Here is a 19,603-nt window from a genome sequence, read left to right as displayed (position 1 = left end):
TGCTGTACCAAAATCCCTCCATACTATGACTCCTACACCTCTATCTTTAAGGTGTTGGGCATTGCTAAACATTTCGTGCTGTGATTCCATTGATAACAGATGCAAAGACTCAGATTTTACATTACAGAGTGGATTATTGCACAAACGTAGGGGGGCTGAGAGCCGTTTGAATGTCAAACTCAGATAAGGTAGGAACCACCTCCACAGGTCTCTTGACTCGGTACCACCCAGCACACGGCACAAGTTCAAAAACCTACACCGAGGCAAGAGAAAATACACAACGGATGCATTTCTCCTCTTTTACTGAGGCGAAAGATACATTTTCCATGAAAGTGAAATTGTTAAAAGGCTACACCTCGCAGTGCTGCACAGCTTGATTAAAACACTTTCCAAATGTGACCTCATGTGTGGAAAAATATTTCAACACCCGTCACGATCAAACAGGCTGAGAGTTTTTTGGATGAAAAATTAAATGCAAAGGCTGCGTATGTGTAACCTGAAGTGCTCTCGCGTTTAATTTCACCCGCTTTTAACCGTTACCAGCTTAGATTTCACTCATCTGTGTGTGCCAAGATGCTGAACTTCTCCAGAAAATCTAAGAAAAATGTTTCCGGTCAAGTGTTTGAACTCATCAAGGTAAATGACACACACCTGAGCAGCAGCAAGCCTGAGAATAAAACAACTTGAATAACAGCCAGATAATTATATGGCGTGTTGTTTGTGGTAAGTTTGAATTACGACTTAATTTCTTCCACATGTGACACGGATAATAAGCATGAAGAAGGCTTATCACTGACTCAGAGCCAAGATCACTGTGTGACTGGAACTGCCAAACAGGTCACAGCTCGTCTAGTTGAACCAGAGAAATTGAACACACAGATAAAACAGAAAAAACTATTTGTTTGCATGAACACAGAGAAGGAGAGAATATTCAGAAAATGGAGAATCGCAAACATTCAGTTGACAGTTTTTCAGCAGACTAAAGCTTCCTCTGTGAAGGTCATACAGTTCTGTATTTATTATTTAAGTGTTTATGGTTATTTTAAAGGCTGGAGTTCGGTCCTTCTGTTGAATTAAACTGCATTAGACTGACAGGTTTTTCCAATACTTTGTCTGTCCTCACTGATATGCACCTACAAATCAAAACAGCATTATTCATAACAATTAGTGAAGACATATTATTGTGTGATATTCGACTGTCACAGAAATATCAGGATCTATTAGTACTGGCGTAGTATATGTTGTCAAAAATGAAAACTTGTTTTTCCAGACCATATGCAGAAAATTATGTTTTCTTGGTGATTATTTTTATTGATCCTCTATTTGACTGGTCAGTAACTGACTGAATGTTAATTGAGCTATATTTTTAATTTTGTTTGTTTTGTTGTTGTAATTTCTAGAATTGGCTGACACTGGAAATGCACTGTATGAATAATGTGTAATATTGTATAATAAAGTTTAATATTCTGTAATGGATCTGTAATGTGTTTAGGAAAGCAGCCTTCTGAGTACCTTTGCATAGTCATATCGGTGCACAATAAACAAGGTCTATTTTCATTTTAATTTCATTTTTTGGCCTCAAATATCTGTATTGGTCTCAAAAATCACTGGGGCTGTAATAAATAGCTACAGAAATTATTATATATTAACAAGATAGATATTTAGACAAATATTCAGATATTTACAACGGAGAACGTAGAAAAAGGGTGGAGAGAATTACACAAGAGTTATATCAAAAACTTAATAGAAATTTAGTTAGAATGTAATTGTTACAAAGGTAGTATTTTTTTGGCAGGTTTTTGTCCTTGAGTGCATTCAACCTTATACACATGCTCATGGCACTTCTTTCATGCAGCCAAGCAAGACTAATGCATAGAATGTTAAGCATTCACAGCATCCACTACAGCGCCTAGCAAAAGTATTCAACCCTGTCTGCAATTTTGCCTGTTTTGTTGCATAACAATCTGAAATTTGGACTTACACATTACAGTCAAAACTGAAAAATGTACTTAATGTAAATACATTTTTAATAAATACATTATTATGATTATCATTTACTCAGTTATCATTTAAAGAATTTGCTGACGTGTAAAAAAACTTTTTATTAAATTTTATACATTATAGAAAGTTTTATATTTCAGAAAATATGAGTGGTGAAAAATCAGTGCATAATCCACATATAAAAAGGTCTATTTTCATTGCAGCTGAAAAAAATGACTATATCAGCCACCACATCAGTTATGGATGAATTTTCGCCTCTAAAATCAGTATCAGCAAAATCCTGCATCAGTCAGGCTCTACTCCACAGCGGAGATTCGACTATCTGTCCATAGAATCACTTTGAGAAGTACACTCCACAGATCTGGGCTTTATGAATAGTGAACAGAAAAAAAAGAAGACTTCACCAAAATATACCCAAAACATATGGAAGAAGGCAATCGGTCCACATGAGGCTAAAACAGAACCTTTTTGCAATAAAGGAAAAGGCTTGTATGGCCCAAACCCAACACCTCTCATCACCACGAAAACACCATCCCACAGGGAGGCTCGGTGGTCGTATCACGCTGCGGAGAAGGTTTTCATCAACTGAAACTGGAAAACAAGTCAGAATTGAAGGAATGATGGATGGCGCTAAGTACGGGATTTTTTTAGGAAAACCTGTTTCAGTCTTCTAGAAATTTGAGACTGGGACAGAGGTTCACCTTTTCCCCAGGAAAAATCTATGTAATTGTATGTTGTAAGGCAACAAACTAGGAAAAATGCCAGCGGAGGAGGAAGAATGCTTTTACAAGGAACTGTACATAATGTATACTTTACCATGCTGGTATGACATTAATTGATGACTCATCCATCAGTGAGTCAACTGAAAATTAATCTGTAGGTATTTTGACAATAAATCACTCATCAAGTGAACATATCGAACATTTCGATCTTCTTTATTGCCTATAAATCATATATAAATCAATAAAGTCATAGTTAGAATAAGTATGCATTATTATTTTAAAACTGTGTCAGTAAGCAATAATTTAAACTGGTAATAAATTATATATAGACATCCATAAAAAACATCCACCATACAGAGTGAATACATGATGCACTGTACTACATTAATTATCTAGCAGGATGTAAATCAGTTATAATAAGTGCCACTTAAACCTACGATAACAGTAAAGTACTGTTTACATGTTAATGCATCAATACTAATAAAAATGTTGTTATTATTATTAAATAATATGACATTATCTCTTATTTAATCCTTGTGCCTTATTAAAATTAGTAACTTATTTGTCATTCATTGTGGCTACACAGTATTATAGACTTATGAACTTCTAAAATTCTGAAAAAATAAAATAGAAAATTCATACCTTTGTTTAACTACAGCCAAAATGATTTAAATTTTAAATTGGCCAAATCTTGTGCTAAATCTTACTCTCCTATTCTAATTCTTCTATTTTATAACCATCTTCTTCCTTAAATTTACCGTTCTGACACCTGCCAAAACAAATTCCTTGTCCACGTGCACTTGGTAACACTGCTTGAGTGGTTATACTTTTGAGACCACGTTTATCAGTCCAACATCTGAGCAGAGATCAGTGAATCATCTCGAGCCATACAGTATTCTTAGTAGAGCAGAACATACTGTTCATGAGAACAGGTACGCCACCCGCACAGGAAGTGTGACCCCATTGTGAACAGGTGAGTGGGCAGCTGTCATCATCAGACAGGTAGCCAGGTTAAGGAGTGGCCCCGGCTGCTGGCGTCACAAGTCGTAAGTGAATAATCCCTGCAGGTATTTCCGCTCAGTCCTCGGCCCACTCACAACAAGGCGTGGGAGGTGGGAGGGGCGAACCTACTCACTGCAGGAACTGCGGAGGAGGTAAACCATTTGCGAGTGTCACACAGGAAGCTGTTTAGAGGAATTTTACCAGACGCTCTAAATTCCGTGTTTTTCCACTCGAGCCTGTCCTGCTGCTGTCGAAGATATATGAATGAAAATCTCTTCAGAGAATATTTAGACTGTCATCAGCTCTTCTTGCTCGTGACTGTTTTGTTATGATTTAGGGACTTTGAATATTTAATATATAGAGATATAATTATCTCTCTCTTTGAGAGTGTAAATGTTTGCTGGGGGCTCTACTCATGTGATTTCAGGAATAGAATACAACAGGGAGGCAGAGATACTCTGAAACCACCATGTGTTTTCAATCTCACTCCTTTGGCTCCCTCCACTCTCTGCTCCCAAATGCTCCAGAAAATAATCCTACTGTGTTTTTTCCCCGGCTTGCTGGAAATGACCTAACTACTGCCAGGAAGAGGAATGTGAAGCATTCCCTGGAGCTGTTCGTGACGTCAGAGCTCTGAGGAGGCCCCTGCGCTTCCGCCAGCCTGGATATTCCAGAGTACACTCAACCTAAACTCCCAACAGCTGGAGTCAACTGCTGCCTCGCTCCAACTCCAAAACAATCCTAAAAACACCCCCCCACATCTCCTCCTTCAAGCCTCTCCACCCTGCCCTCACATCTGGGCCTTTACCGCTCACTATTGTGAGCTGAAAGCAGGACGTTTTTATACTTTAAACCTAGAAACATTGTGATTTCTAAATAATTATTATAAACAGGGTTCCTATACTTTTTCCAAAGTCACATTCAAGCACTGTTCATGCATTTTAAAATGCCTTTTCAAGAACCTTACAGCTGTAGTAAATTACATATTTATAAAAAGTACAAACAGCATACACGGTGTACTGATGACTTCACCTCTTTATCACATTAAATTAGTTGTTATAGTCAAAATGTTTGCTTTGCACACTACATAACTTACATTTCAAGCAGTTTAAAGCACCTTTATGAAAATCTAACCTTTTTTTTAACCTAGAAAACTCCACATTAAATTCAAGGGGTTTCAAAGGTTAAAACTGTCTTAAAGAGTTTAAGTTTATTGAACATGCTCATGTTTTTGGTGGACTGAACGTATATGTTTGCAACTACTGAACTGGGTTTGTGTGCGTTTGTGTCAGCAAACAAGGATTTATGGCAGGCGGCAACCTGAACACTTTCAAAGTCTTTTCCCTGGTCAAATTGTTCCAGTACTGTTAAAATGATACGTCGCCCTCCATGATAAAGGTTCGAGGTAACGTTTAGTTCAGACTTATAGGGGGAAACGCATATCAACAGGGAAAGTCTTCAGTGGCACAGCTAGTGCAACTGGCAGTTCAGACAATGCAGCTCCGGAACAGCCGAAGCCAGTGTTACGAACAAATCAGATTCCAACAAAAAAATCTCATTTTTTTTTGGTAAATCATGCCAATAGGGCTCCGGAACAAGCCCAAATGCCAAAGCCGTATCTGCAACAAATTTAGAAAATGCATATTGAGTGAAAATATCCGACCATCCGTCATCTGAAAGTTAACGATGATCACAAGTAGTCACAGCTCGAGAGTATCTCTTCTGAAAAAATTGAGTGTGAACTTTGTTCAAATTTTAAAATTGTTAACGATGATTGTGATCTAGTTAACTTTAATCTGTGTTAACTGAACTCTGAGCTGCCTCATGTGGACTATGAACTTGCATAGCACTGATTAAAAGTATTAAATGTATGCAATCATGTATTGTATTCTGTCAATCAGAAGGCCTCCTCAGCAGTTCTTTATGAGATCCTGTTACACTTTGTCCTGAAAACAATGAGTCAGTCTTGAATTGTGTAACTGTTCATTTTGTGTGGCTTTTTTCCAACACCTGCCAAGAGATGTCAAAAATGCAGAAATGCAAGAAATCATTAGCGCTAATTTAGACAATAGAGTTGTAAAGTAAAATCTTTCCATTTTACTATAGTTAAGACAATGAATAGACTAGTTAACAAACAGAAAATGAATCGGCATCTATTTTTAATAACTCGTTAATAATAATAAATAATTTTTTTAATCATTTTCTGCAGATGCTGCTTGTCACGTTCAGACCCTGCTAACAGCTCTGCAGCATCAAATATTCAAATCAAACTGCAGGCTAACTGCAGAACAATATGATTTTAATTTAAATACCCCCTCCAGACCAATTTTAGGACATGTGGAATTATTCTGGTTTGGACAAAAATTTGTGTCTGATGTGTTCTTTCCACAGAAAGGGCGAAATTAACATCTAGTCCTCTTCCCTCGCTGCAAAATCCAGAATCTTAGCATTGATGCAAATAATGGTCATTTTTAAAGTTTGAAAACTAAACTGGAACAAATCTCCTAATTCACTGAAATGCCCAGTTCCAGTATATGTCCATTGAATTTAAACTGAATGGTTTCATGTTTCCTCATCATACAACTAGTTGTAATGTAACGTTGTCAAAAGCAGCAATACTTTTGTATTGTTTTTCCATACCAAATGTTTAGGACGAAACAATCTCCGTCAGTATAGAAAGTACCACAGCTACAAAAAAATCCCCCAAAAAACAAAACAACAGATCTGCAGTTAGATTTTCAGTCAGGTAAAACACAATTGTGTGTTATGTGTTCTTTTTGCCATAGTATCAAACAGGATATTGAATATCCTGTTTTTATAATAGTTTTCTAGTGACATTTAAAATTCTGGTAGTGTTAACCATATTGTCGTCATAAAACCCTGCTCGTATATTCATGTGTTAAACTCATATTTAAGGTGAGCACAGAGAATAGTGAATGTTTAGGTGTGAAACTCTGCACAAACATCATTCTGCACAGCGAGGTGCAGCAACGAGCAAAACACACTTTTCAGTGGAGTGGCTACGGTAACGTGTACTGTATCCTCTCACCATGGCGGGTATATGTGGATGATATCTCTGGGTGCAGGAATCAGCTGGGCTGCAGTCTCTTTGTTGAACAACACCAGCAAACGAGCTCTTTGCTCAGAGGGAGGCTCGCTGTGTTGGTGGCCCTCTCCAGGAGGCTGGTGGTGCTCGCAGTGCGCCAGTTGCATGCTGCACTCCTCCTGAACCTCCAGCACCTCCAGCACCAGCACGCCAGGCCTGTCCACTGGAGAGCAGAGCAACAACAACACAGATGTTGAGTGAGTGAGTGAGTGAGTGTGTGTGTGTGTGTGTGTGTGTGTGTGTGTGTGTGTGTGTGTTTCAGTGTGCGTGTGTGAAGGAGTGTACTTGTGCTCTCACGGACTCTTGCTCTCTCTGGGACTCATTATTAGTTATGAGAGTAATTCAGTTTTAGCATCAGAACAATTCGCACTGCATAACTGTAAAGCTCTTAGTGACTCAGGCTGAGTTAAATATGAAACGCATTGAATCCCACAGCGTAAGTGTGCAAATGTTTGGAATTTTACTTTACGCTGACTGTGCTTTTGCCCGAGCCAAGAAACTCAACAGAGATAATTAAGAAGAGCAAATCGAGACAATGCCCTGGAGCTGTAAATCACACAGAGATAAGAGACTCAACTTGGCTGCATGGAAATTCTGTGTGCAAACTTGATTGCACTGAATTGTGAAAATTGCAGCACGAGAGCTCATAGTCAAAGCAGCTCAGTGTCTGTGTGCATTAACAATCCCTGAAAATGGCTAGAGGGAAAATTTTAATACGATAAGAGTGAATCGCATCAAAAGGGAGCTGGAGAGCTATTAACTTTAATATGCATTTGTCCAAACATGAAATCCAAGCGCTTCATTTGTGCTTTTGGGTCCCAGATCACAAAATCATCAGAATAACCACAGGCAGTAGGCCAGAGATAGTCCTCGAGTCCTTTTAACGATCTGATAAAGTGTAGGCAGGGCAGCATGTCAGAAAACAATTGAAGGCCTGTGTGTGAGTGCACTTGCATCATACACCAAAATAAGAGCAACAGAGATAAACAGGTGTCCTGTAACAGCATGATCGAGCCATGACAGGTTACAGTGTTGTTATTGTTACCAGGGAGCGTTAGGGAAAATGCAAATGAACAAACTCTCCTGAATAGGTTTAATTATGCCCTCTGCACATAATGGGATTTACAGGATCAGACTGAACTCAATGTACAGGTTTCTCCCTCCCACTATAATTCTCACGTGCAGCACTATAGTGCAGTACCAAAGCCGCTTTTGGCACCAGCTAAGGCAAATCACTGTAAAAATAAATGTGCAGATCATCAAATTTAACTAACTTTTCCCAGATCTAATGCTTGCAGTTGGTCCCTAGTGGACTTGTCTTGCCATTTTAGTCTATAAGCTTTTTGACTGTTGTTTATTCATTATCTGCTCTCGCTTTTCCAACTTTTTGTGCACAGTCTTCCACAAACCTAAAAAAAACACTGATTACTATACAAATACCTCCATGCACTCAGGCTTTGTACAGCAACACAACATTTTTTGGAAGAATTAACCGATACATTATCTCAATTCCTTGGCTGTAGCATCCCAATATCCACTTCCATATGCACACTCTGTGAAATACTCAACACATGTTGAACACAAATCATCCTGATTTAAAAAAGAGTTGCGCTGTGGGAGAAAATGTAATAAAAACAGAATGTAATGATTCCCAAATCCTTTGTGACCTACATTCAGTTGAATACAGAACAAAGACAAGATATCATATGCTCAAACTGGAAACTTTTTTTGCATTGAATGAATTTGTACATTAATTCTGAATTTGATGCATTCTGTTTTTATTGACGTCTAACACAGCATCCAAACTTTTTGGGAATTGTAATTGTAATAGCCCTACTTGTGGCACTAACTATCGACAAGAAAACAATGCTGAAAAAAATCAACATCTATAATAGTTGAAAAACCACAGAAACCGACGGAACAATCAGCCCTTCAAAAACAAACTAACTAGAAAGTTCAATAAACTTTATTAAAACAATTCTCTCTCTTCTCTGCTGCCAGTGAACTAATGCCATATCTCAAAAATAAAAGTAAATGTAAGCATGTAACTGTGGTAACATGCATTAGAATGTAGGAGTGCGTTTGTATGAACTCGGGCCTGACAAACAAATCAGTTGGCCTTTTTTAATCAGCCATTATTGGCCTATCGCAGATACATCGGTACTGAAGATACATCGGTATCCGTAATATTCTGTATCAGCATTAAAAAAAATCCAGTATGGTTGAGCTCCAGTATAAACAGAAAGAATTCCTAACCAAACCCATACTGCAAAGTTCACATGTAATGCATTCAAGGCCAAACAGATCACACCCTCTGTTTATAAATCTTTTATTTCTTCTTTTCACCTTTTCCTTGTGTGCTTCTTTATTTTCAGCTATGCTGCGTCCGTTTTCAATATGTTTTGTAAATCAAAAGCATCTGTTGTTGCCTTTATGTTCGTTTGTCCATATTGTCTACATGTCTTTACATTTATAATAATAATAAATAATAAATAATTAATGCACTTTGCACGCCATTTGACTTAAATAGCTGAAAACGCTCAATAAACAGAAGCAGTTCTCAATGAAAAAAAAAAACATTATCGAGTGGACCTTTAAAAAAGAGGTAAAGCCAATATAAACCTCCACGCTTTAATCTCTTTACGCATTACACTAATCAAACCATCAGCTGACCGCAAAGTTGGGTGAGTCAAGTGGGTGTTTTTCTTCTTTCCACATTCAACTGTCACCTTTTTAACTGCTTCTGTCCTTTTATAAGGAGATACATAACACAATGAGAAGTGGTTTGGTGCGCCACGAAAAGGAAAAAAGAACTAGGCAAGCAGTTTCCTGTCACCTACATACTGAGTTCACAGTTCAGAGCCACAGTGATCAACCTACAGCCAGCACTTCCTTAGCGTGGCCCCTCCGTACGATCGTAAACACAAAGGCTTCATCCCACTCACAAATCAAAGTTCATTGTTATATGTGAACAGTGATCGAGAGGTGACTGTGTGCAGTTTCCTGGGTGTAATCATGCAGGTTTGCGTGCAATACCTGTTGTTGTTGTTGAGGTGTCAGAGATGGACTGGTGCCTCCAGAAGCTCACAGCTGACCTCTGTCTGCTCTGGAGACGATTCAGCCTCTCAGCAAGACCTCCGCTGTGCAACAAACAAATACAGAGGTATAGAAGATGACCTTACTTGATAAACTCCCGCTTGAACAAAAGCACGTGTGAAATTGTTCATTTCAAAGAAAAAGATTTTCTGATGCAAAACACAAGGTGTCGAAGACTACAGATAGCCATCTGTCAGATTTGGTGGGCTTGGAGATGGCAATGACATTTAGCACCCACATCATGACACCAGGTGTCTCTTTCATCATCAGTTGTGCCGTGGAAACATTGCCACCAAAGTTTGACTGTCGCCTGGCAGCAAGCTACATGTCTGGTTACTTTGTTTGCTCTTATTCTGAGGCAATAGTATAGGGCTATTTACAAATGTGTGTCTTACTTGTGTGTATTTCCAGCTCTTGGAGCAAAGAAAATACAAGGGCTTTTCAGCAATTTACAGATTTTACACATTTGTCTACACATTTACAAATGTCAATTAGACCTGTTACACCGATTACAATTTTGACTTATTGAGATCAGCAAGGTGATGTCCAGTTATCGTACGACATTACCCCTTGTGTTTACATGCATGTTTGTTTCGATAAGAATGTCACCTCCATATATCTTGGCCAACATGATGCCACCAAACAGCAGCGTTTTCCCAACCATTAAAAAACTATGCGGAGACACGTTTGCAGTAATTTCTGTTCCCGCTGCTTTTGTCTCCCATGCACATAAAAGTTCATCGTTCTTTAAACAGGGTGTACCTCCATCATTATGCAATTATATTATCATTATATACAGTGTCATTAAGTTGTCTTAAAATGACAATCATATTGCTTATTGCAGTCATTTCTGGGACAATATATTGTCCATCAAAGTGTCAAGACAGGCCTACTTTCAATACCTATAAAACACAGATCCGAATAAATAATAGCTAACACAAAGCTCTGTACGCATTTAGAGAGTCTTTTACACATTTACAACTCTGATTACGCACACACAGATTAAGATCCAGTTACACAACTCTCCACACACATTTGCAATAAGTTCTGCAACAATATCAGTCCTATAGCATGCACTATGACACTGAGTTTATGGAGTAATGTCAATGAAAAATTCTGCGTTAGTTCAGTTACATTCATTCTTCCACGGTGGGCTGCTGACCCATTTTTTTGTGCCACAGCAATCCCTGGCCTCATGTTACCTCATGTTCCACATACTATAATATGCAAATTTTAATTTGGGCGGGGAAACAGGGAACACTGGTCCGGTATCAGCACATTTTTGTTAAAATATGAGAATCACAAGACAGAGAGCTGAATCACTGCACGCCCTGATGTGACTTTGAAAAAGCAAGAACACTCAAACCTTTGAAATTTCCTTTTCTTTTTGGCGGAGTCTTCTGGTGTCTTGGACTCCCTTTTGCACTGCGGTTTCTGAGGCGTCTGCAGCATCGCCTGAGCAGATCTGACCCAGTCACTGATTGACCTTTTGCTGCCCTCACCCGCAGGAGGAAAGCCCAGTCTGCTTGAAGTCAATGTGGTGTCAATATTCTCGCCATCAGACACGTAGCCTGAGATTTCGGGCTCAGTCATCTAGGGAACAAAGCAATATTTATTCATTTACTTTTAAAAAAATGATTAGACCCAGTTTTTAAACGTCATTTAACCGATAATAAAAACAACTAACTATATATCAAGGGGATATTACATACGTAAAATGCCTCAGCCTTCATTAAATTCATGAGTCATTAAAGATGAAATAAACTCAATAAAGTGAAATTATACAGAGGGTGGATATGGTACACTGACACACTGTGAGGGTGATTAATTCACAAGATATGGTAACAAACTATGTTTTTTGCTGCATCACTGCTCACTACACCTGAGGGAATCAGTTCTCATGGAAAAATCCACGAGAAACCTGAGTTCCTGTCATGTGCAGACAAGACCAACATACCAGGCTCTCTGTCAGCCAACATGCTCTCTTATTTGAATCAACTTGACCCTGCTAGGCAGAGAGCCAGCAGACGTCACACTCTAACCAGCTACAGAGAGAAAGGAACACTATGTTCCTGGCTCTGGCTCAAAAATGTTTTCACCCGGCACTGAAAGCATTGTAAGTACACAGCTCTGCACAGCCTCTTCCACTTGCATGTTTTCCTGAACAAACAGTAGTAAAAAGATGTTTATAGTCCTGCTCTGTTGACACGGCCCTGATCTAGTGAAGAACCCTGATGTGGTCGAGGTTGTTGACCCTTTTAATGCGGCTCATGTTAGCGGACTGGGACGGGCCTCATCTGGCTTTGGCCTTGAGGTACAAAGTCGTCCTCACAGCTCCGCCTATCCACTTTCAGCGTTAGTACAATAACACAGAAATCTGGCAGGCATACGTCCAGTGAGTCAGCCGTACATTTATCTGGAGTAATAAACTTTGAGTTGGACTGAGATCTTCTCCTCCGTGTCCTGTTAGATCCGGTTTGATTTAAAATTGGCAGTGTGTAAGCAAGATTTCCCGGCAGCTAAGAAGCACAAACTAGGTTGTTCCATTTTTGTTGCTCTAATTAAATCAAAATCTATCGTATTCTTTATTTGATTTAGTTTGGGGTTCTGGAAATGTATTAAAGAAGAAATTGACAAAGTTATAACAGTAGATGTCCAATGTTATTTTTGTTAGGACCTCTTCCTGAATGAATATAAATCAGATGTATATCCTATGGATACTTTTATTGATTGACAAGAAAAGTATAACTGTGAAAGTGAAAGGATGCAAAACTTCAGTGGCTGCAGGGATTGAAACATGTTTACATAACGGATAACTGCGTGTCTGAAACTGAAATAGGATACTTTTAAACAAACTTGGACTTGTATTTCACTCTACTTTGGCATTTAACCAGGTGAGATGTAGTGTTGCAACAAAAATGTGTGATTATAATGGAGTACCACAGAAAACACCATCATTATGTCCAACTGTCACTGAACCTGATCTCCTATAACCGCCTCCCTTTTGTAAATGTCAGTTTATTTATTTATTTATTTTATTTTACAGGGAAGGTCAGGGAATATTCTAAAATAGAATCCAATAGTTAATAAACCATTTAATTAAAAAGTTCCACAAAAAATCTGCATTTTGACTGAAATATTATTATCTATCTATAAAAGCAAGAAGCGCCTGTGTGTGTGTGTGTGTGTGTGTGTGTGTGTGTGTAGGGTATATCTCGCTGACCGTTAGTCAGACTGACCTAAGATTTCGTATGTGGCTTGCTCATGACACAAAGGTGTGCATCCTCGATTTTGAAGATTTTTTAATTCATTTTTCATTATTATCATTATTACGTAGGACGTGTTGCGGCATTGCACTGTTTCCGATTGGACAGGCCTACACCTCAGGAATCCTATTCACTCTGGATTTACACCCTGACTCATCTCATCTGTAAGTCTATTTAGCCAACCTATCTTTCGGAGTTTTAAAGAGTGCTACAAGGTTCGATTTTCCAATAATATTCAATAGTTTCCAGCGAATATCAATGTTCAATGTGTATGTGCTGGATGTTGTGGGTACCTTATGAAAAGTAAGTGTTTTATAGAGTTGCAGACGCTGTAGTGTGGCATGCAATGTACAAATTCATACTTCCTACGGGCACTGCACTAGTAAATGCTAAATACTCAAGTCTGTATTCAGTAATGGGATTAGCATTTAAGTGAAGGGCTGAACAATTTATCCAAATTTTATTGAGATTGCAATATGGACTATATCCAAAATGCAGGAGTAGCGAGATGTCCATACTACACACTGTATTCTGCAGACTTAAAAACGTTGTTTGGTACAGAGTCTGGGAAAAAAAGAAGAAAAAAATATCACACTTTGATCCATAATGCAAAAGTCTGCCCTTTGAAGTACATTAATCAATTATAGCATCACTTATGCAAGGTTATGAAGTTCCAATTTATTTGGATCAAAAGTACACTTTGGTATGCCTGCAAACCATAATCTCTCATAGTTGTGGCAAGTATTTATTTGTTGTGACAGCAAACAAACTTTGAAGCCATTATTAAGGCAGTTTGCTTTTGCAGTGGAGAAATGATCAATGCCTCCAGTATCATGAACTACATCACAATTGCAATATCAGTCAAAAAAAAAAAAAGAATCACAATTATTTTTTTGAAATCGTGCAGCCCTACTAGAGCATTTTAACTGTGTTTCAGTAAGGCAGTAAGCAGTAAGCAATATTTTTAAAAACTAGGACCCTTTAGAGTCTTTGTGGAGGGCCTCTGACCACAAGCCTCCTGTTAGGTGATCTTAAGTCGCATTTGACCCCAGAACGCTGATAGCAGCAGATTAATCTGTGACAAGAGGAAGTAGCTGGGTGTGGGGGTGATGTGAATCTGTCAACAGGCTTCCTCTCAACATACAGCCTGCAAAAACTCATCACAGCATACTGGAGACTTAAATGCATATTGAGTTTAATTAGCGGACATAGCATTGTGCTGATTCAATCGCTTACCAACTGGAACCATCTGCATCATGTTCAAGAACATTTTATAAACTGATATCCGCGCAACCGCATCACCTCAATAATTTGGCCACATAAAGCCGATCAATTACATGTTGTAAATGTGTGCTACCAACCACTAAACACTGTGTGCCATCTTGAACGTGAGCACAACACCTTCACCACACCTTGTACATTCTGGATTCTGTGTATGCCAGCCATGCCTTTAACAAACACTGCTGCTGAATGACTTCTGAGATGGAATAGTCAAACTAACAAAGTCACCACAGCACACAGGAGGGCCCCACAAAAGATCAACTGCTATGATTACACAAACAAATTTATCTAATGACAAGTGTGTTCAGTAAACCACAGTGTATGCATCATATTACGTGGCGTTCTAGTGATTATTTTCGTTATCGAGTAACAGGCTGATTATGATTACATGATACATGTTATCTTACGGCCTAAAAAGATGTCATTGAATGACTTGTTTTGTCTTAAAAAACTCCGAAAACTTCAAATTCTCAGTAAATCCCCACATTTAAAAACCTGGAACCATCAAATATTTAGCATTTCTGCTTGAAAAATGACCTAGTGCTCAATAAAAAAAAAAAAATTCTGTCTATTGATTTATAAACTGTGTTGCAGCTCTGCAGTGCTTTCACTTTCACAATAACACTATCGAAATTGTCTAATTCCTTACACATGTGAGTTACAGAGGATTAAAATCAACTATCGTCTTCAATAAAGTGAAAAATGTCATCTTCATGAACACTCCAAATGGTTTTAACATGTGCTTTGGTTCAGTGAATAAATGGCAGCTTCTCCCTCAACACTCAGTCAGTGTTTTATTGCTACCTCACCTCATGAACTTTGACAGTTTGGATTAAAACCTAAACCTGGAAAGACAAAAAGGCAGTACTGGTTGGAGTCTCTCAGGCCTTTTCAGGACATGACAACATAACTGCAAGACTCCCCCTAGTGGCATAATGGTTGAACATACAATCAGAACAAATACAACCAAAGTAACTAAAACAACAATGATATGAAGACTTTAAGTAAAACACAATAAAAGCATCAATACACAGTATACTGAAACATTTGCTTTCAAGCCAAAGACAAAAAAACCGAGGGAAAGCTCATGAGGTTTAATCCATACAGTGATCAGAATATGATCTGGTCTGGTTTCTTGGAAAAGTACTGACACTTATGGTGCTAATTCTAGGCTTACTGCATGCACTGACACACAGCTGAACACTTGAGAAACATACGCTCAGTAAGTTATTAGTGGTTGTGTGGCGGCATCTAGTGTTTATAAAAAGCATAACACCCTTGAGAAAAGGTGTTATGTACTGTCTAGGTATCAGAATTAGGGTAGTTCACTCACATTTGTAGGATTGGGAGATAAATCTTTTGGTTTTTCATCCGAGGACTCTGATTCACAGTCAGAGATTTGTTGTCCACTGTCCGTTTCACGATCAGAGTCATCCAGATCACTGTCTGTGTCAATAACAGGGAGGTCATCTAAAGGAAAAAAAAGTAATAATTAAACATGATGAGGTCAACAAAAAAATCTTAACTCAAGGTCCATTTACAAGCTTTTTATCTATCTGTGAATGGAAATTGCCCAGCTGTTATCAAGTGTCCAAAGTTCCTTACTTAGGTCACAGGATGAAAAGTGAGAAAACTGAGGAAAAAGCTAATCAATCAAGTGGACCTTGACTTCAAGGAATAAATAGACATTTAGGAAAATACACTTGTGCACTTTCTTTTCACATGTTTTAAGACTGATATCACTCTCATGTCTGTACCATAATGCTGAGCATTGACTAAAAGACTATGAACAGACTTTTCAAAAACTGAAGTCTGACATCACTCTCACGTCTAAAGACAGGAGGCATGCAAGAACCAGAATCAGAACCAGAAGTACCTTTTAAATCCCCGGGGGGAAATTACTTTCATTACAGAGAAACCGACTTCTTAAAAGGCTTAGGAGAACTTGCCGAATTTACCAACTTTCTCTTATTTTGAATTTTCTCTTAGGCTGAAACACAATTTTTAGTGGTCAAGACCTCTTGTAGAAGTCATGTGTAGGTCTTCTATAACATATTGTGAATTTCATAACTCTGAAACGATTTCAAGTTTGAAAACCCTGTAGGAAGGAAGAGAAAGTTAAGGTAAGAATATGAAGAAGTTCTTGCATGAAGCCCATTGTGTCATAAGTCACAAAGTTTTTAGTCGTGCAAATATTGGAGGTCCTACAGGGTCACTATTTGCAAGACTGCTATTTATTCCACTTTGCTCTCGGTGGAAATTTATAAGAAGAAAAACAGTAGACCAAAATGGCTGGTGCAGGAGCTTGTGCTGGGGATCTGACCCTAGACCAAATCAGCAAACAGTCTGTTGCTGCTGTTACAAAGGTTAGACCCAGGGCTGCTGCCAAAATTTGTTTACAACAATTAAATCACTTGAAAACTTGTTTGATGTAAGGCCAGCATCCGATTTGCTTAGCACAAAGACTGGAAACAAAGGGGAAGAGCTAGTCTGGCTCTGTCCCAAGATGTGGTTTTAAAGGCGATTATATGCAAGAATATTTCTTGGTCAAGTGAACCTGCTGGAGTCTCAGCTAGTTGGCCGACAACCTCACAGTGACAACAAGACTATGTGATGTTACTGTGCCCAGCCAAGAAACAGTCACATGTTTTCATATTTAACAAATAAAAATTATAAAGACTGGTATCCATCTCCTCCTCCAACTCTGAATAAGCATATTTCCCAAATGTTCTTTTAAAATTCCTTGTGTATAAAATATATAGAAGTATTTTAATGTAGAATAAAACTCAACAGGTCAGCTCTCAAAAAGCTCATTTTCACAGTTAGAACAACATAATATGTCGCAGTCGTGACTTAGTAAATCACAACAGTCATCAGTTACCTTTATCAGCGCTGAGCATGCGCAGCGCTCTTGTGTAAGACTGAGTTGGACCTTGGGGTCTCCGTGGTCTCTGAGGATGTCGTTGCTGCTGAACCACAACTCTGCAGGGATGCTGCTCCTGTGTCTCATTATCAGACTGTTCACTGTCGCTGGAGCTCCACGCAATGTGCACTGGGCTCTCATTACAGTGAACAGCACTGGTCTGCACTGTGCAAACACAAGACAAAGAAAAGATGAGGTGTTTGTTAAATTTCAGCCATTAAAACCAGAGAGTCAGAGTTGAGTGGCTACACTCCCCTCTGCCCTCTCCACTGTTTAGACTGAGAATAAAATAAATCAGGGGTTGGTATTGTTTGAAATGAAACTCTCCCTTACTTACAAGAATTTTTTTTCCACAAAAAATGAAAAAGAAGGAAGACATGCCAAACATTAAATGTTAAACACAATCATTTAAAGAGAGAGAACTGTTATGCTGTCATAAACCTGTTCAAAAATTGCACATTTGAGATTTAAATCAGGAACTATCTGATCAAAGAACAAGTTCACAAGATTGGGATATCTGCCCAAACATTTTACGCCAGCTTTCATTATATTATTGATAATTTAAAAAATAATACTCAGCCCTATTTAAAGCAAAGTCTTCAGTGCACACATACTAAAATAAAATAAATACATTTTGCTTATATTTAATATATAATACTTTGTATTACTGTGGATCATGAGTATCTATATTGAAAAAGCCTGTAATATATTTACAGTGGTGATAAAATATCAATATTTTACAGTCCTTGATGTAATTTAAGCAATATAATTAGACTAAACAACATTACCAAAAGCAGGGGACTTTCTTATGTCAGACAGTTTCCTTCCAGATGACTTCAGGTTCTGCAACAAAAACAAGTGTGGACACCATTAACAATGTTAGATGGACAGGGGAATAATGCATCAGAGTTTGGGGTAGTGGTAATGTGAGTATCATAAGGGTCTCAGTCATCTCATGATGCATCTCACAAATATGAACTTTAATAACCTTTATCACTGGAGTGTGCAGGAAACTGTCTCCACACTTCTCCCAGCTCTTGGCGGTAGACACTGATGAAAGTGATGTTGGCTCCCTCTCCACTTTTTGTAAACCATTTTCGATATCGTCCGGAAAGAAAACACACTTAATGTCCTTGTAGTATCTTTTACGCTAAAAAGAATAAAATAACGGAGAAAGAGGGGTCAGGTTACAAAACACTTTTCATAACTAACTGAAAGTAGTTTGATTGTGAGCCCTCCATCAAGTTTAGTCATACGCATTAAATTACAACAGTGTGGTGTACCTGTTGTGACAATAAAGAAAATCTAAAGCTAGATCAGTTGAGTGACAGGTAAACTCCGCCGTGTTGTGGGCGGGCAGAGGCAGACAACTCGGGTTTCCAAAGCTGAGTAGCCTGTACCTTAAAGTTAGCGTAAAATGGCTAACAATTTAGCTAGCTAGCTAGCTAGCCGGTTTCTTACCTTTCTGGAAGACATGGCGACAAAATAAAAGTTTAAACCACAGTTTTAGTTTATATTTGTTCCTACAAAACGTCATCAAATCATATCTCTCGTTTTAACTCATAATAGCGGTTTGCCAGCGGTTGCTAACTCACTAGTTTATGAACTAACAAGCAGCACAGAGAGCTGTTGCTCAACCTGAAGAGGGGTGTGTTTGATTAGCCAACATCGTGGACCGGAGTCCGCCCGTGTCAAAGTAAATTAAGTACATTTACTCAAGTCAAGCACTACAGTACTTTACTTTTTTTTTACTACTTAAGCAAAAGTACTAATACCACACTGTGAAATTACTCTACCACAAGTAAAAGTCCTGCATTCAACATTACTTAAGTTAAAGTACTAAGTATCAGCACCAAACTGTATCTAAAGTAAAAGTACTCGTTATGCAGAATGGCCCCACACCGATTGTTAGAGATATTCCAAATATATTATTGGATTATTTGTATTGAGGCATTTATGTAAGCGTTTTAAGTTACATAAAATGGAAATACTCAAGTACATCAACATTTTACTTAAGTACAATACTTGAGTAAATGTACTTGGTTACATTCCGCCACCAAAGGCAAATAATGTGCTTTTTTACTCTCACTACATTTATTTTACATTAGCAGGCTACTTGCAAACAATTGCAACAATTATTTACTTGAGTAGTACCTCAAACTTGCATTTAACTGCAGGATTTGAGTCAATGTATACTATCATTACT

At 38.3% G+C, this 19,603-nt stretch overlaps 1 protein-coding gene across 1 annotated transcript in view; it reads right to left on the bottom strand.

Annotated features, from left to right (window-relative positions):
• Window positions 1-19,089, bottom strand: part of spidr (scaffold protein involved in DNA repair) — a 40,267-nt gene extending 21,178 nt beyond the window's left edge. The window contains exons 1-8 of the mRNA XM_059345179.1: window positions 18,859-19,089; window positions 18,386-18,547; window positions 18,186-18,240; window positions 17,356-17,562; window positions 15,808-15,944; window positions 11,294-11,520; window positions 9,868-9,971; window positions 6,775-6,994 (exon numbers count right to left, since the gene is read on the bottom strand). Of these exons, the coding sequence (XP_059201162.1) occupies window positions 6,775-6,994; window positions 9,868-9,971; window positions 11,294-11,520; window positions 15,808-15,944; window positions 17,356-17,562; window positions 18,186-18,240; window positions 18,386-18,547; window positions 18,859-18,873 (1,127 nt within the window). The 5' untranslated portion in view covers window positions 18,874-19,089. The remainder of the gene's footprint in view (window positions 1-6,774; window positions 6,995-9,867; window positions 9,972-11,293; window positions 11,521-15,807; window positions 15,945-17,355; window positions 17,563-18,185; window positions 18,241-18,385; window positions 18,548-18,858) is intronic.
• Between the last annotated feature and the right edge of the window lie 514 nt (window positions 19,090-19,603).

Source organism: Centropristis striata, chromosome 11 (assembly GCF_030273125.1).
Source record: "Centropristis striata isolate RG_2023a ecotype Rhode Island chromosome 11, C.striata_1.0, whole genome shotgun sequence".
Lineage (NCBI taxonomy): Eukaryota > Metazoa > Chordata > Actinopteri > Perciformes > Serranidae > Centropristis > Centropristis striata.
This window is presented reverse-complemented; position numbering and strand designations above follow the sequence as displayed.